At 36.7% G+C, this 24,296-nt stretch overlaps 1 protein-coding gene across 6 annotated transcripts in view; it reads right to left on the bottom strand.

The window, feature by feature from the left end:
• Nucleotides 1-24,296, bottom strand: part of LOC117287869 (poly(rC)-binding protein 3-like) — an 89,946-nt gene that overhangs the window by 36,278 nt on the left and 29,372 nt on the right. For 4 of the 6 annotated variants that reach the window (XM_033768440.1, XM_033768435.1, XM_033768437.1 and 1 more), the window contains 3 exons: nucleotides 23,734-23,807; nucleotides 12,979-13,048; nucleotides 2,604-2,832 (listed from right to left, as the gene is read on the bottom strand). In XM_033768440.1, the coding sequence (XP_033624331.1) occupies nucleotides 2,604-2,693 (90 nt within the window). In that variant the 5' untranslated portion in view covers nucleotides 2,694-2,832; nucleotides 12,979-13,048; nucleotides 23,734-23,807. Of the gene's footprint in view, nucleotides 1-2,603; nucleotides 2,833-12,978; nucleotides 13,049-22,608; nucleotides 23,060-23,733; nucleotides 23,808-24,296 lie in introns of those variants that run through there. The other 2 variants (XM_033768438.1, XM_033768439.1) reach the window with 2 other exon arrangements.

The following is a 24,296-nucleotide window of genomic DNA, read 5'->3' as shown; positions in this document are numbered from 1 at the left end:
TAAGGACTGGAACAGTCTAGGTTCTATCTCACTTTGAGGAATGGAACAGTCTAGGTTCTATCTTACTTTGAGGAATGGAACTCTCTAGGTTCTACCTCACTTTAAGGAATGGAACAGTCTAGGTTCTATCTCACTTTGAGGAATGGAACAGTCTAGGTTCTATCTCACTTTGAGGAATGGAACAGTCTAGGTTCTATCTCACTTTGAGGAATGGAACAGTCTAGGTTCTATCTTACTTTGAGGAATGGAACAGTCTAGGTTCTATCTCACTTTGAGGAATGGAACAGTCTAGGTTCTATCTCACTTATATGAATGGAACAGTCTAGGTTCTATCTCACTTTAAGGAAGGGAACTCTCTAGGTTCTACCTCACTTTAAGGAATGGAACAGTCTAGGTTCTATCTCACTTTAAGGAAGGGAACTCTCTAGGTTCTACCTCACTTTAAGGAATGGAACAGTCTAGGTTCTATCTCACTTTGAGGAATGGAACAGTCTAGGTTCTATCTCACTTTAAGGAATGGAACAGTCTAGGTTCTATCTCACTTTGAGGAATGGAACAGTCTAGGTTCTATCTCACTTTGAGGAATGGAACTCTCTAGGTTCTATCTCACTTTGAGGAATGGAACAGTCTAGGTTCTATCTCACTTTGAGGAATAAAACTGTCTAGGTTCTATCTCACTTTGAGAACAGTCCGGATATATTTCTCCCACTCAACTCTAAAGGTTGGCATACTCAATATTTGTATATCACATCCATAAATGTCTGTGCATTTCTATTCGAGTGTAGGTAATACAAAAATATATAGGGTAGCCATATATGCCCATGTATGGCCTCTAACAGGGTTAGGGCACAGCGACCATTCTGTTTTCTTCATAATTCAATTTTTCTTTACCAGTGTGAAGTAGTTCAACTCAGCGAGAAAACATTCTATGACCAAATGCAATTTAAGGAGCAACGATTGAATTTCGTATTAAATGTCATGCTATTTTTCTGAAAATAATCTTTGTTTACAAGTTGTTTACAATTGTCCGTTCCCGAAAGCTTTAAAATACAAAGAAATCAATTGTTCTTTTATTATCCAACGGTAGGGAGATAAATTTGTCTGTGTGTTATTTGACACAAAATATGTGTACTATTCATTTTAATGAATGTCAACATTCAAGTTGTGTTACACACATCAGGCATTGAAAGCAACGTCATAACCAATCATGATCCCAAAGAGGATATAGATAATTCACAGCCAGGAAAATAATCTTCAGGCCAGTCAAAGAGTTGATGTCTACATGTTTACAAACATGCAAACTGTTTGGGCCAAGTAGGTCAACTTGTTTGCATGAATAATGCTTCAAACAATGCCGAGTGTTTCATTGTACAATTCAATCTGACTGACTTGAACTGTTTAACCCAGTATGATGTAATGTGTGTTCTTGATGTCCACATATTGCAGCTGTACTTTAGTTCTCTGTCACTGATCTTGATTGGATAGGATAAGGTTAAACCCTTGAAACTAATACTTTTCATTGGGATCGCTGTAAAATGGAGTGCTAAAAGGCACTGGACACCTTTAGTAATTACTCAAAATAGTCGTTACCATAAACAATTACTTGGAAACAATAAATTGGGGAGCTGGTGATAGTATTTGTAAACCATTGTGAGAAACGGCTCCCTCTGAAATTACATACATGTAGTTTTTGAGAAAGAGGTAATTTCTCACTCAAGATAGTAAAAGACTTCAGGCCTGAAGCCTTTTACTATGCATCTGAAAGGACATCAAGTTGTGCAACAAGGGTGTTGTTTCTTCCATTTTTCTCTTGCAACTTTGATGACCAAATGAGCCCAAATTTTCACAGATTAGTTATTTCATGCTTGTTTTGGGATACACCAAGTGAGAATACTGGTCTTTGACAATTACCAATAGTGTCCAAAGCCTTTAAGAGTTAAGATGACCAGCTGTGTAATACCACAGAGAAAGGACCGCTATGGTAATACAGCGTACATCACCCTGAGATCAGCCTGTATCTTATGACTACATCAACAATGGGGGTATTCAATGAACACTTTTAGTGCAGTCGATGTTGACACAGAATTTTGACAACAATCTTATTAACTTTGAGCCCCTGTTTCTTTGTAAAAACAAGAAAACAAGTGCAAATGAACATTTTGTATTTTATATACTGTATTAAAATATTGGCCAGATGTTACTCATGTTGAATATTGGCTGGAACATGTACATGGCTGTTACACCATCTACCATTATGTTCCACAAGCCAACGTCATTGCCCCCTTTTTTATTTTGGGTTAAATCATTTTCAGCATTGGGAATGACATTTAATGTACATCTATAGCAATCTCCAAAACTTAAGTTTGCCCAGCAAAGCAACATTTTACTTTAGCTTTTCAGTACAACATTTTTCAAGCAGTTATAACATCAACAGAGCCAATAAGTTACACATTGTGCTTTCTGGTCAGTTGGTGCATGGTTGGTGTATTATAGTTTGTACATCTATGCCAAATGTGTCATTTATAGCAATACTGTGTGATCTGCTCCTGACCAATGTCTGATACAGTCTACACGTAAAGTCAAGCTAGTGTTATCACTATTACCTTGCCCTGCATGATCAGTCTAATTGTGAGAGTCACACTCGGTGTGTCGCTATTTCCCACCATTCCTGGTGTGTCGTCTGTGGTTGTCATGGTGTAGAATGGGGATGGAGGAAAAGTGGGGGTGGGTAGGATGGTCAGGGGGTATGAGGGAAATTGGACGAAGGTCGTCAGGTTGACGGTGTGGTGGTTACCCTTGGTAGCAATTCAGTCTCTCCACGCCTCCTCCAACCTGCAGTCAAGAAAAACAATCAACAGCCAGTTTTTATATCAATCGTTTTTGTTTGTTTGAAAATGGACTCGCTGCATAAATATAATTCAGTAAATGAAGCATTTCTTATTAGAGATACAGATCAAAATCAAATAATTGTTTTGTTACAAAAATGTTGAAACATCAGAACTCTATTTTCATCTCCACATTCCGCAAACAGTCTTGAGTTTTTAAACCACATAAGAAAGCACCAATGGACGAAATAGTGTTCACACTGGTGCAATTCATGGTGCAGAGTACTGTATCTCACTCTTTGAGCAGCATGGCATCCATATTGATTCAGTGGACAAATGAAAAACAAAGGTATCGTTGCTGAAACAGAGAGCACTTACAGCATCTCACTCCTCTGCTATATTGATCCATTAAAAGTGTCCACTGATTTCTAAACACAAGGCAAAGTGTATTACCTAGTCTGAGCGGCAATTAATTCCAATGAGAGACTCATTTCAGAGCTGCACAAAGTGGACCCACGGGACCTGGTACAGTGTATTTCTTTAAAAAGCATCGAAGAGAGACATAGCATCAATTTGCAACAATCCTATGACTTCCTATGTATGTATAGGGCGAGATGGGTTCTGCTGTAGTTCTTCGATCGATAGATAAGTCACTAAAAGCCATCCTATAGCTATAAACCAATCGCTTACGCATTCTGTTTGTTCCTACGCCAGGTCCAGTGATTGAAAAAGGTCATTTCAAAGCCTATATTGCTATAAGCAATGTGCCCCTAGCAAGGGGCAATACAAGAAAGGGTTTCCGTTTTGGAAACAAAAATCTACAAAAATCAATTGATAGTGGAAAAATGTATATCATATCTTGTGTGTTTTTGTGAGTGCTCGTCCCTCGAAAAAAAAAACAGAGAAGAGAGTTTGTAATCAAGTTAGGAGCAAGGAAATTGGTTTGCTGACAGGATTGACTGAAAGTGATACATCTGAATGACATGCAATCAAAACTACTCCCAAGGGAGCTTAAGAAAATGCTGTGAACTGTTTTGGAATGGATGGGAGAAAAATCATGACTAGTCTGTAATACGTCTTAATGTATGCAGCTCAAACAACATGGGAATACTCCTCAAACCACTTACATACATATATCAATCTCCCTACTGCCCTTGCCTGCAACTGACATAGATTTATTAAAACCATAAGCCAGGGTAATACCACAAATGAATTCCTTAGCTCACTAGAGCGTTCAGTGTGGACCAGTACACAATCTCATCTTCTTAAACTAATAGAAGAAGGGGGAAGTGTTGTCTCTCTGCAGAGACTAATCATGCGAATGTGTGTGCGTCACAGAGGCCTGTCGTGATTTCAATTTGCATGCAGATTGCTGCTGGGATAATGTCTTTAAAAGGTTAAATCAGTAAAGCCCAAAGCATAGTTTCAGTTGAATATATCGTTGACTAACTAATCAATACTGTATGATCAAGCATGCACATCAATTAATTTAACCTTGGAAGACCCAGGGGTAAGTAAAGAGATGGGAGGGGGGCTATGTGACTAGTGCAGCACGACTCCACTCATTCCAGCCAATTCTCACACCATTAAAGCCACCATTCATGATTGGTAATCTTAGAAAACTAATCAATCTCACTCTTTACAGCAACTTTAATTGGTGTCAAGTTTCAAGTGAAGAATCACTTAAACTTTCTTGTTGCCGGTCCATTCGCTTTAGTCAAACTTATCAAGCAGTTTTTGAATTAGCTTTTTGTCTTAATCAAGGACGCATTATTTAGTTTGCAAATATTAGGTAAATTAAACTTGATAAGTAACCACCTTACAGTCCCAGTTCCTTCAATGTCCAATTGCCAAAGTGAAGGATTTGGAAGGACTTGGGCTAGTGTGTCCATTAAACATTGCTAATCAGAGCGACAGGCATTCAAACTACTGTATACCATTGGGGTGTGGATGGCAGGATTCCAGCCATATCTGCCATACTAAAAGTATAACCCAAACGAGTCGTCTGTCAGGTCACTAATACAATATAGTTATCAGGATTCCACTAAATAAAGAGAACACGAAGTACACATTGCTTACAAAACATCAGAGTATGCGTACAATCAAAATCAAAATTCAGAAAATAGTTTGAGAGATACATGAGTTTATGAAATACTTAACTTGATTTTAAGTAATTCAACATTTGATGATGTCAAAACGATGTTTCTTAAGCTAAAGGATTTAAGTCTATGTGCAAAGTTTCAAATTCATATGAAAGTTGCAAACATACATGTATTTTTGACAATTGAAGCAAAAGAAAACCAGAGCTTAATTTAAATAAATTGTGAACAAATACCCTGCTGTCTCTGTAACTTGGTTGAGAGTTTCTTGTGTGAATATGATTTTCATAAACTAAGATTTTCTATCCCAGTTTGGAGAAGGAAAGGTCATATGGGGTCAATGCTGTGTAGCTACGCTCCACCTCCACCCACCCACCAACCCACCAACCCACCAACTATATATGCTCAAAATCTCCTTTGTGCTATGCTTGATTTCCAGACCTTTATCCTTTTGTTGTACACACAAAATGAGTATTACAAGAGATTGATAGTCTACCTCTATTGTTTTTCACTGTATTCTGCATAATTGTGAAGCAAGTCCAAGATTCTAGCATACCATGGCTGGTTATCAGCTCTGGATTACAGCCAGAGTTCAGGCCTGTTCAGGGTAAGACATTCCATACTTCCTTCAAGACAAACATGGTTTACTGGTGTATTTTGGGGGAAGTTTGGTGTCTTAACCTTATTTAGTTACTGTGAAAATGATATTCTGAACATTAAAAACTACATGAGAATTTCCAAAATATTTTCGTTTCGACTAGAAGGAAAGGTAAAAACCAGACAAACAATCAAAGTGATTGCAAGAAGATTGTTTGTTGTCCTGAGATGAGTAAGTAAAGTGCAATTATGTGATTTCATCTTATATCAATCATACCGACTCTCAAAGTGGCACACATGTAGGTGGTACACATGTACATGAAACTCACTTTATCTGAATATCAGACCCTTTGAGGACCTGGGGCTAATTTCAGAGCTGCTTCTTGAAGATCAAAAACTCACGTACATGTAGCTAAGCACCAAATAATTTTGCTGACGTCAAAAAGGTCACCAGCCAATAATACCATTCAATATGTACCATGGAACTGCTTTTATGCTACATTTTGCTCAGCAGAAAAATGGTAAGCAAAATTGTTTATTTTGTATTTCCATGATTAAAGTAGCTAATTGAAATTGAGCTCAGGTCTTCTAAAGTTAACTTGTCTACAGTACGTAAAATGTAATCATGTAAGTATAATATGTACATGTGGAAAGCACGTACGTTCGCAGTTAGAAAATTTGCGATAAGGAAATCAACAATACACCTCCTTGTCTCATTTTCTTTCACTTCTTAAAGCCTTTTGCATAACAATAGATTCAGTGTGATTATATATGTATACCGTATTGTTTTCAGAATAAGTTTGGGGATTTGATTTTTTTTTCTTCCTTTTTGGATAAACAAATATTTTGCAGAACAGGGTATATGACGATGCTTTGACAAAATACGTAGGTACTTTGACCGGTTGCCATGGCGATATATCATCTACCTTCAAGGCAGATTTGCACAATGATGACATTGGTTCTTATTTACTGTTCAGAGAGAGTGTAATGGCAAATTGGATAGACAGGTTCAACGTTTCATTGTTGAGCAATCAGCACATTATATATTTGTACATGTTCAGTTCCATGCATAAATTCAAGTAATTTAGAATCAATCAGAAATCTCAATGTTAAAGTATGCAGCGTTACCATGTCAGTATGCCATACTACCATGTCAGTCTACCATGTAAATGTTTGCTATAATAATTTGAATCAGCTGAAAATACACTTTTCCCCATCATATAGTTTTAAAGCAGCTTCAAATAATGGTCTCCAGGTAAAACCAGATCTTGCTCAGGATATGACTTCACAGTTTATAGTTTAAGCATTTCAAAACATTTTCAGTCCCACTAATGACGTCATGTAATAAAACCAGAGCCAATATGAAAAATATTGCAACAGGTTTATTTTCAGCTGATTTATTGGCCTGTTTATAACTTCAAGCATTTTACATTGTCATGTGGATAAGGTAGTATGGTACACATCCTTAAAACAATCTTGCTGAAATCTTTCTCCATGGTCAAATCTTTCTCCATGCTGAAATCTTTCTCCATGGTCAAATCTTTCTCCATGGTGAAATCTTTCTCCATGGTGAAACCATTCAATGTTGGCAAAACCATTTAATATTGGTAAAACCTTTTAATGTTGGTAAAACCTTTTAATGTTGGTAAAACCTTTTAATGTTGGTGGAAACATTCAATGTTGGTGAAACCATTAAAGTGTACAGAACCACAATTTTTAACTATGATCAGTAAAATGTGAGAATTGAACATGTGTATTGAGTTTTCATACATATTTTGTCTGTTTGATGCTACGTGTAGGTGTCATTAATTGGAGGTTCCTACATTATGTCTCATTAAACAAAGTGCCCTTGGTCTCGTATTATTGATAATAGGGTCATTTGTCTCATTAAAGGCACTGGATACCTTTGGTAATTGCAAAGGTATACAACCTTTGATAATTGTCAAAGACCAGTATTCTCAGTTCTCACTTGGGATATCCTAACAAATGCATAACAAATCTACAAGAAATCTACAAGAAAAAACCACATTTGTTTCAAATTTGTGTGCTTTCAAATGCCTAATACGATTCTAGCAAGATATCTGTTGTTATTATTATTGAGCACACTATTACTTCGCTGTTTCACACAATGTTTTATAATATCAACAGCTCTCCATTGCTTTCAACCAAGTAAGTTTTTATGCTAACAATTCTGTTGAGTAATTACCAATAGTGTCATTGGTCTCATTAAGGGTAGGGTATTTTGTCTCATTAAGGGTAGTTCCTATGGTCACAAGAAGTGTAGTTCCCTTAACTTCAACAAGGGGGTTCAGTGTAAGCTCCTAAGTATTAAGTGTAGGGCGCTTGATGCCATTAAGGTTAGTGTCCTTGCTTTCATTAAGTATGGGGACAAGTCTCAACAAGTGTAGAGTCCTTAGTCTCTTTAGGTGGATGGATCCAAGTCTTGTTAATTATAGAGACCTATGTAGGTCTCATTAAGTGTAGGGTCCTTGGTCTCACGGTCTCATTAAGTGTAGGTTCCTATGTCTTAAAGGCAGTGGACACTGTTGGTAATTACTCAAAATAATTATTGGCATAAAACTTTACTTTGTAACGAGCAATGGGGAGAGGTTAATGGTATAAAACGTTGTGAGAACAGCTCCCTCTGAAGTGACCTAGTTTTGGAGAAAGGAGTAATTTTCCACGAATTTGATTTCGAGACCTCAAATTTAGAACTTGAGGTCTCAAAATCAACCATCTAAACGCACACAACTTCATGTGACAAGGGTGTTTTTCTTTCATAGTTATCTTGCAACTCCGACGACCGATCGACCTCAAATTTTAACAGGTTTGTTATTTTATGCATATGTTGAGATACACCAAGAGAGAAGACTGGTTTTTGACAAATACCAATAGTGTACACTGTCTTTAATAAGAGTATGGTGCAGAGTGATAATGATCTCACGCCAAATACAAGCGTGTCAAATACAAACATATACTTCAAAGATCAAATATAAGTCATTTATTCTTGGGTTCCCATAATGCTCATCCCAGTCATGGCAGTCCTATATACTGTAGATGTGATTACAAGTTCAGTTAGCAAACTTTCATTCCTCCACGTACGTACTTATCATAAGAAGCACTAGGCATCCGGTTAGACATAGGCTCCTGTGTGTCATCACACTAAATTTAAGATTGTTTTATAATCTTTATCAATCTACAATTCCCTTATCATGATTGTAAAGGAGGATGTTGTCAGGTCGGCGAGGTTATAGTGTTTCTTTAGCTACAGGGCAATTCTGTAAAGCCCAAACGTGTGTAAATTAATACTTGAGTACGAGTCAGTACACACAAGATGCAGATAGTAATCAATCTTAGCACTGTGCAAAAGATTGAAAAACACTGTTATCAGTATTTCTCTACTGGAATGAGACGAATAATTGTCAGCCCTCAAATCCTCAAGAAGAAAACATCAAGACATGAACCAGTTTAGTTATTTCTGTAGAATACTAAATTAAATCTACAAGAAAATCTCCAAAGACGAGTATTCATCTGAAAACAGTCTTCACCCGTTATGGGTTTGCAATTATTGTCAAGTGTGATAATGATATTTACAATAACATCAAACATTTCTCATCAATTAACATGAAGTCTGAATGTAAAATCATAATGTACGGTCAAACTTTGGTTAATAATAATCTTGCTGCATCCTTCATAAACTCAACTCAATTTTACTCAAGCTTCAAAAAATGTTTCTTTTAGAATAACATAAACATGATAATTGATATGGGATTTGAGGCATTGCATGGTGAGGTATCAATTTATATTTGGTTTGTGGTGCCACCGTGTGTCTACTTGCCAAGTAGAGTTTGTTCTTTAGAGAATAATTTGTCTTGCTATATATTTTACTACCGCGGAGCAGATTTTCGGATTTCAGGAGACTTCTCAATTTTGAAAATGGTCTACCTGACAAGTAGATACACACGTGGTGTGACTACAAACCAACCATATAATGATAATTGATATTGAGGGTTGACCCTAGGATGTGCTGACAACCTTTGTATTTACAGTGTTACATAATGAACAGCTTCAACCATGAATGCACACCTTTTATTAGTTCTGCTATTTCTAAGTCAAAGGTTATGTTGGGGTACCCAAGTTTTTAATGAAAAATGGCTGTGTGTGGCACATCAGAGCAATCTTTATGTCTGATCTTATGTGTGGCCCACATGTATACTTACACTGAGTGTTACCAAAGGATCTGTCATATTAGTAACAGCCTCTCTTCCTCACCATGAAATCCAATGCCAATGCAGCCCATTAAGAATTCCATACTTTCTGACTGAATTTCACGCGCCGTCACTTTGTCAAGACATGCTCTTGTGTGCTTGTCTTTGGTGCGTGGTTTCTTAGCCGAGCAAGGCAGCAACATTTGTGTATCAATGTATAGTTGTGTATGTAAGCAGGCATTTATGGGTGGGAGTGTAAACCCTGTATAATGTATTTGGTCATGATTATTGTGATCTAAAGTACATTCGTCTAAAGCCCTGTTCGTATTGGACTTAATTTTGGTAAACTAACCAAACCAATGGGTAACTTACCCATTTTAAGTCCAATGCGAACAGCCCAGGAATTTTTCCTCCCCGATAATTTACCCGACCCGAATGGGTAGTTTAACTGAGTCAAAGGTGCCCGGGAAGATTGACCAGGTCAGTTTAACCGAGCCAGAAAGCCCAATGCGGATGTGACGACTCGGTTAAATCTCCCATCAGTCCGTGACTCGAAGCAGCTGACATGTTTTTTCATGGAAGAATAAGATTTTCGTGACTATCAAAACTATTCAATATTACGCAGGGGGCCAGCTCTGTTAGTTTATCCCTGGTCTTGGTATGTTTACCGAGTCAAAAAATCCAAGTGCAGACAGTGGGAAAGTTAACCCGTCGGAATGTTACCCAGCGTCAAGGTTAAGTTACCCAAAATATTAATCGCACATTTATGATTTAGAGTAAAATTCATAAAGTGTCATAACTTTAATCCTAACTTTAATCCTAACTTCAGTTGAAGTTTAAGTTAACCATTACACTTGAAGAATGCAACAATAGGAATGTAGTAAAAACTTTGTTTAATCCAATTAAATTTTGGTAACAATAGAAATTTGATGTTACCACAGCAAATTCCTTGGTGTTGATTATTATTATTGGCAAATTAAAATTTCTGTAATTTCTGCACTTGTATGTTTGGGCATTTCACAAAATAAACAAGGGAACAACCAAAAATTCTGTAATTAAAAAGTACACATTTCCCCATTTGTAATAGTTCCCCATTTGTAATAGGGAAGCATTGACAAATGAATTTAAATACAAGACAAGGTAAACATAAATAAGCAGGCAAATACATTTTTAGGCTAAAACCATGGAGGTAGAAACTACCTCCATGCTAAAACCAAGAAAGGTATAATCTGATAGTTGTTGGCAATCATCAGATACATGTATGTGTTGACATAGTCAGTAGCCCACATCAGAAACAACTAACACATGTACACTAGGCATAAATGTCTTGAGTACATATTGACATGTAGACTGAATTAAAGTGTCTGACATGATTCTCTACAGTAACCCTTACAGCAGCAGGGTGATCTGTTGTAGAATGACAGTCAACTCCTATTCTACGCGAGGCTCAGCCAGTACAACTCAAAGTACAACTCAACCAAAAGCAAACAAGACTTGACCTAGATATCTGCTAAATCCAAAATACATGCATTTGAGGGACTCTTCTCCCATCTCCAGGCATGCACAGCTCAAGACCTTCAGAGCTGAGTTGACATTCTCTGCACATGTAAATGTAGGACTTTGTAACCTTACATTCAAACAATTGTCTTGGGCAAGTGTTGAGGTTAGCACTTGTTATCTTCCTGTCAATTGTAACAATGGAATTGACTTGAAAATACAGGTTAACAGGGCAGTCATATTAAGTCGTGTTTGCAATGTATAATCAGGGGATAGAGTTTGTCAAGGCAATGTTAACTTAATAATTTTATTGTGGTAAATAACCACTATTCACATGTGGAATATATCATGTCACAATAGTCTGACCAAAATTTAATCGCTGTTTTAATAAATATTTCAAACTAATGTGAGGTTTTAGGATTTTAATATAAATTAAGCGTTGTTAAAATAATTTTATCAATTTTTCAATGAGTAGTTTTCCTCGAGTTAGTCAGCCCAGTCTTACCATCCCCAATATGGGCTTTACATGGAGTGTGGGTGCTGATGCCTGTGTTATCTTGCCTAAAACTCTGGACATAATGCTCAATATTCAGACATGCATTTGTTTAGCGTTAAAGTTTTTCTTCTTCGAAAGCAAGTTGCAATTGAAGTAAAACAAATTTGCCTGAAACCCCAAGAAAATTTTAACCTTAATGAGTAGACCTACGTAAATGGTTTGTTGGAGACTGCCTGAAACTGGTTTGTTGTAAAAATTATCTTGTGTGACAAGACCCTTATGTAGGGATGGGGCCGGGGAGGAGTAAAAACTTCACAACATAAATTGTTTATCTTGAAAACCATCCCAACTGCGAGAGTACAAGATCTTCCAGCCAATTATTTTGTTGCGATTTACAATTACTGTCTCTGTGCAAAGTACACATATAACTAGAGTGTAAATAAATAATAACTGCATGCTACTTGAACATGCACTTTAGGATTCAATTTCCTAATATCTGAATTCTAATAAGCTGGAGGATCTTGGCCGGCTACTCTGAAGTTGAGCTGGCCACCGTGTTAATTAAGGAATTTAATCCGATTTCAGCACTTAGCCAGCTGCATGAGACTAATCTTATCAAATTGGTCATATCATGCTTAAATTCACACTTTTACAGTCCAATATATTGGCCAATGATTCAAAGAATTACAGTAGTTGTCTAGTGTAAAATATCATCAAACTTTGACATCATTTAGAGTTTCATGGTTAGTTTAATGGAAATTAAAATTTAAATCCCCCCCCCCCCAAAGAAAAAAGTAATAATAATTTAAAAAAAACATTCAGTAGCTGGTAAGCCGTCCTATACTTTGCGAAGATGACTTACCCCTAAAACTTCCCTATGAATTATTTTAAGTGTTGAAAAAAAAGTAAACTAACTTTCCCCGGGTGCCAATACCTACGTGACATAGGATGACAATCTTATAAATGTGTACTTTCTTGAGATGAATACCGAACTGTAATATTGTACTCTAGAGCTATTATAAGCAACTCTTTTGTTTTGATTTGCTGCAGGGAATAAATCTTGAGTGACACAATTTGGCAAGTGACTTGACGATACCATTCATTATTACTAGTCAGGCAAACACTTGCCCGATCACAACTTGTCATAAGAGTGGCCATTTTTCATAATGTGTTAACGATTGAATGGCATGTCTTGTCACAGTCTGAACTCACAAAACGACAGCTCACAACGAATACGGAAACAACACAATCCTTACCAGCAGTTCTCTCGCTTCAAGTCACCCTGGTGCCTTAGGCTAGCAATGCATCCGTTTAGAACAAGTCAACCTGCAACAAACACAGAAATAATTTGTTTCACTCAAACTGTTTAACCCATAAACTTATTCATGAAAAGTTATCAAGTTTGTAAAAGTCAATAAATGTGTTATGAGCTGTGATCAGTTTGTTTCTTGATTTTAACATTTTTTGTGGACTTCTGATGTGGTTTGTCACACAAGGGCAACTTTGGTCATGGTAATAATAGCAATCAAATATTGGTTTCAATGCTTTAGCATTTTAAAAAGATTAACTATTGCCCAAATAATGACAAAAACAGAACATGGGTTTCTAACTTGAGTGTCAGTAATATGCTCATAACAAATCAAATGCAGTGTGGAAAAAGCAATTCATCAAATTATAGTATGAGTCCTTCATCAGATAAGTAGGTTACTGAAGTTCAAACAGGCATTTTCTTATTGGACCCTGTTTGCTCCACTGTTCATAGCAGACCCTCCACTACAATACTACTCTTAGACCATAGACAAGTAGGGAGGGGGGGCAGAGATGGTGATATATATGACCTGCGCCCAATTACAAACAGGCTGCTTTTAAAAGCAGAAATTATTGCTTAGCAGAACTGAGCAGGACACCAGTCACAATTTGTGCATTTGATGTGGCAGTTTGACTGGTAGCCGTTTGCTAGTACTTTTGTTGTGCTTAAAGGGTCTGGGTACTTATTGTAGGACACAAAACACAATGTCCACAGATTTACAATAAACTCACACTATGCACACAGTTTGAAGATATGATGGTAGAAAGCTTCCCTTCAAATATTATTTGCTGAGGTGCTGTAGTTTTTGGGAAATTAGTAAAACAAGTCAAGAAAATAACTTTCTGTAGAGATGCTATATTATTTTAGCATGTAAAATGTATTTTGGTGACATTGTTTTACTCGTTTCTTAAAAACTACTGCACTTCAGCAAGTAATATCTTAAGGTAAGCTTTCTTCTATCATTATCTTCAATTGGTGTAAATCTAACGTAAATCTGTAGACATTGTGTTTTATGAAACAAAGAGTACCCTAATCCAAATTGTTAAATGCTAAAAGCAGCTCAATGAAATTGGGCCCAGACCACATCACACCATCCAGAGTAATCCAGCTACTACACCACATGATGTCTAGCTGACAAGATTATATCATCAGCAAATCCACAGACCTCTGACCATCAGAGGGCCATGTAGAGACCTTAATAACTTAGCATACCTCCTTGATTGTTAGTGGGTATTACTTGCATAAATAATGTGCCATTTAATCAGATAGGATTATAGAGAGGGTATCTCTGACGGTAGACAGCGTCGGTTAAAAACAACATATCATTGTGCTTTAATATAAAACAAAACAACGAAGGTACAGAGTGTGGTATTGTGGTATTGTACTAAACTAGGCTTCCTCAAACAATGTGTGAGAAATTATAACAACGATGCAATTAATAATCCCTAGCACACAAAGCACCTTGACGACAAGATACACAGCATTGATTGGTAGTAAATTTACGTAAACTTGTAAGATTAGACCAACAAAGTGTACAAAAGGGAACTTTTTCAATAAATATGCAACGTCATTTTCTGTTTACGAATGTCATTGTTACAAATGTCATTGTTAGGAATCTTTTTGTTGAAATTATCACTTAAGGCTCAATCAAATTAATAGTTTATTGTAAATATTTGTTTGAATTGGTTGACTTTGGCTCTTTCATGATGGAGTGTGTAATTACATGAGCCTGCAAACAAAACCTGCTGGAAAGGGCACAGTTCTGGAATACTTAAATTGTTTAATCTCAGTTCAATCAATTTCCAGACTAAAATTGTGCACGTATACATCTACTACAAGACTTTGAATGGCAATAACCCACGTACTATATGCCTACATAGGTCGTATTGGATCTGAAGAAGCCAAGAGAGAAATCCAAGACCAAATGTACGCCACACTGGCCATTCAATCCCGTTATGTGTTATACCAAAGCATCAAATATTCATACAAGGAGAGTGGGTGGGTTTCAATTTCTTAGCTACTCATAAATGTAGTGTTAATTTTGAACATGGGCCTGTAATGCAAACCAATACAGGTGTACATAAGAATACACTGTTGGCCTACAGTCTACACACCTGCTTTGTCAGTCAAAGAAAGGCCAAACAAACTATGTTAATAAATACAACATATTCACAAGTTCAAATGGGAAATACTACTAGCAGCTCTGATTGTAAATCCAAAACCCATGTTCGATTTGGACAATTTCTTTACTCTTTACACTCAGGTGCATCAATGTTGGTACATGTAGGCCTACATCGAACATGCAAGGCCAAAAGAAAACCAAGATGAGAATCCCCGCCCCCTGCCTTTTTAAAGGCATACATTTTAAAAAAGGATACATTTTAACGATCTCAGACTTAAAAAAATGAGATTTTTAATTAGCCAAGCCTTCATCCTCCTTTCTTTTTTGGAAAAAAGGCAGCATTTATCTTTTTCCTTTTATTTTGCCTTAAAGACACTGGATACTACGGTAACTGTTAAAGACCAGTCTTCTCACTTGGTGTATCTCAACATATGCATACCTGTGAAACATTGAGCTTGATTGGTTGTCGGAGTTGCGAGATAACTATGAAAGAAAAACACCCTTGTCACACGCAGTTGTGTGCTTTCAGATGCTTGATTTCGAGACCTCAAATTCTAAACTTGAGGTCACGAAATCAAATTCGTGGAAAATTACTTCTTTCCCGAAAACTATGTTACTTCTTTCCCGAAAACTACGTTACTTCAAAGGGAACCGTTTCTCACAATGTTTTATATTTATACTATCAACCTCTCCCCATTACTCAATATTTTCAGTAATTACCAATAGGGTCCACTGCCTTTAATTGTAAATGACCACAAAAATATGACTTCATCATTATCATCGTGTATATTCTCTATTTTGTGCTTCATTTAGTTTCAAAGACAAGAAAGGTATGCAAGGAGTTGGTAGTAATTTGCAGCCTGGTTCCACATTTCCAACACTATCAAGGATTGGGCTACAATATGCAGAAGCAGGTAGTATATTTACAGACATAACACAAGTGTCTGTCATTGAATTCAAGACTACGCCATGTCTATAATGGTACAATATAATAGTTGGGTTTAATCAAATCATCAGTGTCTACTGAGTGGCAATGGACAAGTAGACAGACCACTACACTGGTTTGTAAATTCATATGTAGCAAACAGAGTAATAAGCTGAGAGAGAATACAGGAGCAAAATTTGGAGACAGTGAAGGACATGGTGAAATGGTTGCATAATGAACGCACACTAGGGGGAGCCAGAGAGGTAGGCCCTAAGAAGATGACATGTCACACTGCTAACCCAACAGGAGTTACGACCCTCGTCTACAAACTCTAATGGTCACCCTTCACATCTTATAATGTAACTCATGAATCTCATAAAGAAGCCATTGATTTCATTTTCATTCATATCAATCGTTTGACAACAAATGGATACAATGGTCAATGGGGATTCAGATACAACTGAAATTTACTGTAATTGATTGATGTAAAAGTCTCCAACATGTAAAGATGGCCGGCTATGGGTAGATGGATAGTAGTCACTTATTGAGAAATTATACAATCAACCATGGACATTTTCTTGGTGATATTCAACCAACACTATTTCTTTTAAAGGCAGTGGACACTAATTGGTAATTACTCAAAATAATTATTAGCATAAAACCTTTCTTGGTGACGAGAAATGGGAAGAGGTTGATGGTAAAAATCATTGTGAGAAACAGCTCCCTCTCAAGTGCCATAGTTTTCGAGAAAGAAGTAATTTTCCACGAATTTGATTTCGAGACCTCAGATTTAGAACTTGAGGTCTCGAAATCAACCATCTGAACGCACACAACTTCATGTGACAAGGGTGTTTTTTTTCTTTCATTACTATCTCGCAAGTTCGATGACCGATTGAGCTCAAATTTTCACAGGTTTGTTATTTTATGCATATGTTGAGATACACCAACTGTGAAGGCTAGTCTTTGACAGTTACCAATAGTGCCCACTGCCTTTAAGAGACAAAACAAAGGCTTGTCATTAACTTGCATTGCATTATTAGTGTACGTACAATCAATCTACGATACAGGAATATTTCCTTTCATTAATAGTAAGACAACAACGATTCCACTGAGCTTACCACTAAGTGCAGGATAGGTGCAATGTAAATATAGATACAAACAAGTACTCAATTATACTGGCAGCATCACTCATGTATGAACAGTGTAATTTATTGTGTAGATACCTACACACCAGTGCATTAAAAACAACTTTAATTTATGCTACACCTCCTACATAATTACACTACAAGTGCATATTGACCAAAGAATGTTGGATTTAATTTCATTCAAGGTTTACAAGTTTTTAACAATTAGATGGATATATATAATTACACTTGCTCACAAATGACCCTAAAGTATTTTACCAGCTCAATATCATCCACCAGTGTTTCAGCTAGGGTTTATAATTGCATGCGTCTATTGGCTACCAAAGTATGTTTAATACATTGAACACAGGTGCATCGGTTTTCAATATTGGTATAAAAATAGCTTTTTGATCAGTCACTTGTACTGAAATACAGCAGCGATGTTTTGTAAGTCTGCGCTATTGTGTGCTTAAATCCCAAGCAGCTGAAGCACTTAAAACGGCAGCATCCAATCATGCTGATGCACAGATAAAATGAATCTCAGTCACCGAGTCCTAAGGAATGAAGGAATGCATCACTCATGCTGAGCGCTCCATTAGCCTCCTTGTATATAGGCCCAGCCTGTAAACACCAAAGCTCCAATCTGGTTATTTTTACCCCACAAAGCTTGTGAGCATGCGAGCACAGTGTACCAATATGTGAAACTATGTGCATTTATACTTCTAGATGTACTGGCCATACATGTACAAGTATTTGTACTATATTGGTGACTGCACTGCATCAGCACCTAAAACATTTGAATTCTTGCAAGAGTCCATCATTGCCCATACACCATTTCAATGTTGGAAAATAGGATAGAAAATGGGGGGAAAAAAGGTACTTTGTATTTTCTAATCTATGCAAAGAATTTCAATGGGAGCAGGAACAAAATTTCAATGAGAGCAAGCATGTAGCATTTACTTGCTTTATGAGAATGAATTTACTGGAAGTTAACAATCAAACACAACTATGCACTCAGACACATTTCAAACTTCAGCCACAACTAACCAATCCAATATCTACAGCGTACATGTATCTTAAAATAGTCGTACTGAAATATTCCCTGCTTCTTCTTGGATGCACCAAGAAGCAAATCCAAACAGAACTACATCTCCGTGACAATTTGCAATAAATTAACAATGTAGCGTTTCGTTAAAAAAAATGAAATTAATACTAGTCTGATGCATTAGAATTGCCCGATTACAAAATTACAAGCTCTACTGCAGGAAAATTACAAGGTCTATGTTAATGAACGTATATCATATGCATCTGCATTGTATGTACTTGGAATGTCAAAGCTGAGTGACAGTGTAATGAACAATAGGTAAAATGAACTTTCTTAAAATCTTATCGAATTTGAATAAAGAGAAAATGGAAATATTATGATTAGACTGGACACATCCATCAAGTACAGTACAATCATGGTACAATGTAGCTCCATCAAATGACACTAAATGTTCATGTATGTGAAAGTGTTCATACATTGTAGAAGTGAACAAGTAAACTGACTGAAGAGTTACACAGTTTGCCTGAGGGCTTAAACAAGTTCACATACATTAACATGTACAAGCCTACTTTCATTGTGGTTTGACAATTATCCACAAACCAATTTACAACTTGAATTCTCTACACAGCACCTGTTGGGCATACATGTAGCCATACCAGACTGTATGGGTGTAGTACTGTAGATCATGGAATAGTCAATCTAGATTCTCAATACATTCCACTGATTTAAAATGAGGTGCATAACAATACCTCAGAACTTCCCTGGGATACACCAACATAATCAATTCTCTGGCTGACCCGTCTCTGTATAAAAGGCAATGAACCCATTCACTAAAGTCACCCCACTAAACCCAGACACATTCTTGATACTCAGTCCAGACTACTGTCCAATAGGGGTTTCAAGGCTTTGGATATTACCAGGATTGGAAGAACACAAACTAGTAGGAGTTGACAGAAGCAAGAGCTGTACAGCCATAGGCTAAGATAGCAATAAATGTATTAGTTCTGTATAATTTGCCATCATTTGTTCTTTCTTCACAATGTAGCATAAATGGGAAAATTCTCAAATAATTATTTAATTTGTGTCAAATCCTATTAGCTGATAACATTCTTATAAATATGCCAGAGAAAAACCCAAACTGTCCAAAGCAACTGAGTAGCATTGTACCATTAATCAGATGAACACAAACTAAACAATCTCAAAACCTTAGCATTCTCCCTGCAAAACACATTGAGAGTGGAAGGACAGTCAAAAGTCTCATCAAGTGTCTGGTTAGTTCAGTATTGAAGAACATCCCTATTTCATGAGAAATATTGACTTGTGAAAAAGCTGGACTAGTGAAATTACAAGCTACTGGTCCTGCTGGCTAGTCACTAAGAAACTTCAAGGTAAACCCTGTGTAAAGCCCGGTTCATACTTCCTGCGAATGCAAATGCGATGCGAATGTAACGTGAATTTGACGTCATAACATCCCCTTTGCAGCGATATTCGCAAGTGAGTTGCCCAGAGTTTAACTGCTGCCAAATATTCATTGCGAACTTTGTGACGTCAACATTTGCTTCGCCTTCGCATTCGCAGGAAGTATGAACCGGGCTGATCTGTATACTGAAAGATTAAGAAACACATCAGTCAACCCAGGTAATGGGCAAAGGTTATCTAAAGTAACTCATCATCTTAAAGTCTTGTCTCAAGCTTTCCAATCTGCCAACAAATAATTACCAATAGATGTAGATACAGCTTTGGCAAAAAAAAAAAAAATTATTTGTAATAATCCCGTTAAAAAGTTAGAGCACTTCTGTTTGATATCAATGATATGACACTTAGTGGTGACACAATGAACCTACATGCCCCATTAACAGTCACCTCAAGTAAACATCAACCACACACACACAGATATCAGTGTCAAGTACCCTGACCCAGTATCCATGTGCGTACACTAGTTCATTTACAGCATGGTCTTCATACTCAACTGTCCTCATATTACGTTTTTTGAGAAAGAAGCAGGTTGGCACCAGCCATTAGTTGGAAAAACAAAAGAAAAACTTAACAACACTCTCAGACTATGTTCGATTTGGCAGCTACAGCTAGGGCTACAGCTAGATCTCCGCGTCATCATGCATTAAGTTGAGGTATAGGAACGCCCTTAGCAATATCCCTTAATAGCAATAGCCGTAGCTGTAGACACCAATTCGGATACCGCCTTATTCTCATGATGGAGGCAGTGCTTGTGGACAAAGTTGCCAGGCTTCAGAACTTTAGGAACAAGTAAAACATGGTAATAAAAGGATTCAAACATGAAGAAAACGCCAACAATTTGATAACATTTTGCACAATGTATGTCGAAAGTTACATGAAATATTAAATTTAAATGTTTATCATTTTTGTAAAAGTACAATGTCCAGATATGCGCAAACACTTGTATCAGAAAAAAAAATAACATACAGTACTTCTCATATTTCAATAATTACAGTTTGTGTAAAGACAAATGTGAACAACAGATTTTTCAGATTAGGAATGCACTTTCTGCGGGAACTTGGTGGATTAATAAAGGAAATTACTGCTACAGTAAGAGTTAAGTGCTTTGTATCGAATCTAGAGCCATGGTTTCCCTGTGAGCATACCCAACCCAGGTGATTTATTGTTATGAGAGTGCCCTTCAAAAACTGCTGTTGACACCAGAAGCAGGTGTGTAATATTTCAGTAATGAATGGCAAGGCTACACAATCATTGTTATAGGTTCAGATATTTATTAAGGACCTGCTGGATAATTCCATGACCCTCCCTGTATCCTCCAGCTGCTGCATTTTACAGCAATTGTAAATTAAAAAAATATATAAAAAAAAGAAAATGAATGAAGAGCAGAGGCTTTAACACCATTTTGTTAAAATATATCCATGGTTCTTGCGTAACATATATTTCAGGAGCTATAGACAGCATTGCAATCATACATAACTACCGAGAATCAAGTGAGCGTTCTAGTGTCACTTAAGCCTGGTTTTCATACCTCCTCCTGCGGATGCAAATCAAACTTTGACGCCACAAACTCGCAACAAATAATTCACAATAGTTGAAGTGATAATTCAGAGATATGAACCGTGCTACTTTTAACACTTAGAAGAGATATCTCAAATGTGCTTTTTTGATGCCGGACATGCGGAATAATATTGCAGAAATAGGGGCTGGAAGAGTTTGCTTGTATTCCGCTGGACAACACCACATTTACCTACCCAGAGTGGACTCCATAGATTATCAACACATGTGGCACCATAGTACAACAATACACATTACTCTCAACACAATGTGCATTATAGTCCATCTATACAGTCAAACACATCATGGACTCTTGATATATGAACACTTTGTTGTATTTCTATGGAGTTATCCAACCAAAGCGTCGGCAGGGTTAACAATTACACTGAATGACAAAGTTAAACACACCAACGATATTAAGCATTCAGTTTGTTATAATTTTAAGTCCGTTAACTTTTGCTTTTCACTCTAAACATGTTTATAATATATTCCCCCTTCCCGCCCCCCTAAACAAAAAAAATCTTGGATCTCAAAAGCTTTTAAAAATATAACTACATTACTTCAAACTGAGCACATGGGCACAATGAATGCCTTATCTGTAGCTTGTGCGTTGTTGGCATACCATTAATGCAATTCCAAGAAAGCTCATTCTGATCATAAAACCATCATTTGTTTTTCAACAAAATGTGTTTATTTAATGCTGGATCATGCAGAATAATATTGCAGAGTGTTGCTTGATAAAGTGCTATGCAGCACATGGTGAGCCAAGCAGGGCTATACAGTTAAATTGCTCATGTAATACGTGAGCTAGGCACTGTACACAATTAGCCAGTGCTTAATATTACATCATTGTACTAATAGGTAAATTCTTATCATTGATCCAATGCAAAAATACAGTTATGCCCAGGACTACAGGTTCAGAAAGTATAGGATAAGATATTGAATCCAACTGCAATTTTGTCACTCACTATGACCCAATTTAGGTTTTATTCAGGCTAGAGAAGAGTTCAAATGTTGGTCATAAATGAGTGAAAATGTGGCCGTCGGATTTTACATCTTTACCGATCAAGGATCTATGAACATGTTTTACATGGTGGTTCTTGCTCAAGGATCCCAAATCTTGTGCTAGTGTCTTACTGTCGTTCATAAAACCATGATAAAACAGAAAATGAAACATTTATTTTTCAATCACATTATCCATGCTTGTCCTACTAGTGTACTTAGTATGTGTACAACTACCTCCATGATCTGGTTTTGTACATCAAAAATACACTACAGACACAATTTGAATACTGATATATCTAGGCCTATAATCAGAAATGCAATCCTACCTTGATTTCACAACAGCAACTAGACAGCTCTGCCAATATAGTTACTGGATAAATCCTTATCACTTAATTGTTGGACAGTTGATAAAGCCTTTGATCTTCTTAGTAGGTCAGACAAGGCGGACAGGTACATGTATGCAATCATCTACTCACAATCATATACATTTATGTACATTATTCAGTGCAGTCATACCTCAAATGGCACCGATTAAAGACTACTGTACACTAAACACCGCTGACCACGTCCATGTACTGTACACGCTGCTGCTGCTGTAGCTACCACACATCCCCTGCACATAGGCCTACAATCTTATAAATCAGTGAGCAGCTTTCACTGCACTCAATCTAGCTGAAATAGTTAAGTGAATGGAGCTACAGTGACTCTAGTCACCAAATATCTGCATTAGATGTGCACTACAATAGCACCATGTGTGAGTTCTCTATGACAGCTAAAGCACAGACACTATGGGGGTGCATAAGGGTCTACGCTTTGCTGACCACATAGCCAGAGGCACCCAATGAGCACCACTTATTAATGGGATATCCCAAAATAAAGCCTGCTGCCTACCTTAACTAAAGCTCAGTGGCCTGATCTACTTTCAGAATAGGGGTGTTGGTTGTGTATTCAATGGTGGGAAGCTGTGGACCTGCTGACTTGACAGTTGAGCTGCTGCTTTATCTAAGATCTTTACTCAAGACCAATGGATTTGTAGCTAGCTTCAGATCTAGATTTACAGTAGTTGACCCTAAAATGTCAACAAAGGTTGCATAGGTACACAAGTACACAAGTCCACATGTACCAGTTTAAGGCCAAGCGATTGTTAGGTGATAAGACAAGTTTAAGGCCAAGCGATTGTTAGGTGATAAGACACGTAGTAGTAAGTAGAGGTCTGCATTTTATTTTTTAGAGCATCTTTCAAAATGTGATTGTCACATTGTAATGAAAGCTTGTATGATCCAATTGAATCTGATATGGTAACATTATAGCATTGACAGAATTCATGGAATTATAATCACTGAAAGAACACAGGACATTCTCTTTCATTATACAAGCACAATGTCATCCATTTTAACTTCCATAACTGAACATGCACACAATAATACCAGTCAACTTAAACCTGTACTTACCAAAAATAGTCAGGGAAGATTAAGTAGGCTTGATTCCAGATTACATATGGCTTGTCAGTGTCAAGGAACCAGATCTGTAAATTTTAACAAAATATAAGATCAAACCATGTTAAAAAGGAATACACAACATTATTAACGCTTAGCATCAGTAGAACAGGGAGTAAGTTCTTTGTGTTATTATATAGTGCACGCATCATATTGACACTCTCCATATATGTACTATTATATTCATTTCAGATGAAAAATAAAGAAAAACAGGTTCAGACTAAGATGTGTTTGGCTCCACTCATAAGTACAACTGCTATCATGAACCAAATTAATTTTTAAGTAAATCATGTCAAAATATATCACATTTATTTTGAATTAATTTTCTCAGTAAATATAAAATCTGTTTTGGTTTCTCAAAAATGACTTATTCTACATTTCTATAATTCATAATAATGCCTTTGTAACCAAATTGTATTGCGCATAATTGATGCCATGCACCACTACAAGAATATAAATAGATACATTTTTCACATTGAAACAAGATTCTATAATGTAGTTTTTTTGATATTATGTTT

The sequence above is a fragment of the Asterias rubens genome, chromosome 3 (genome assembly GCF_902459465.1).
Source record: "Asterias rubens chromosome 3, eAstRub1.3, whole genome shotgun sequence".
Taxonomy (NCBI): Eukaryota; Metazoa; Echinodermata; class Asteroidea; order Forcipulatida; family Asteriidae; genus Asterias; species Asterias rubens.
Note: the sequence above shows the minus strand (reverse complement) of the source record. Positions and strands in the feature narration are given on the sequence as shown.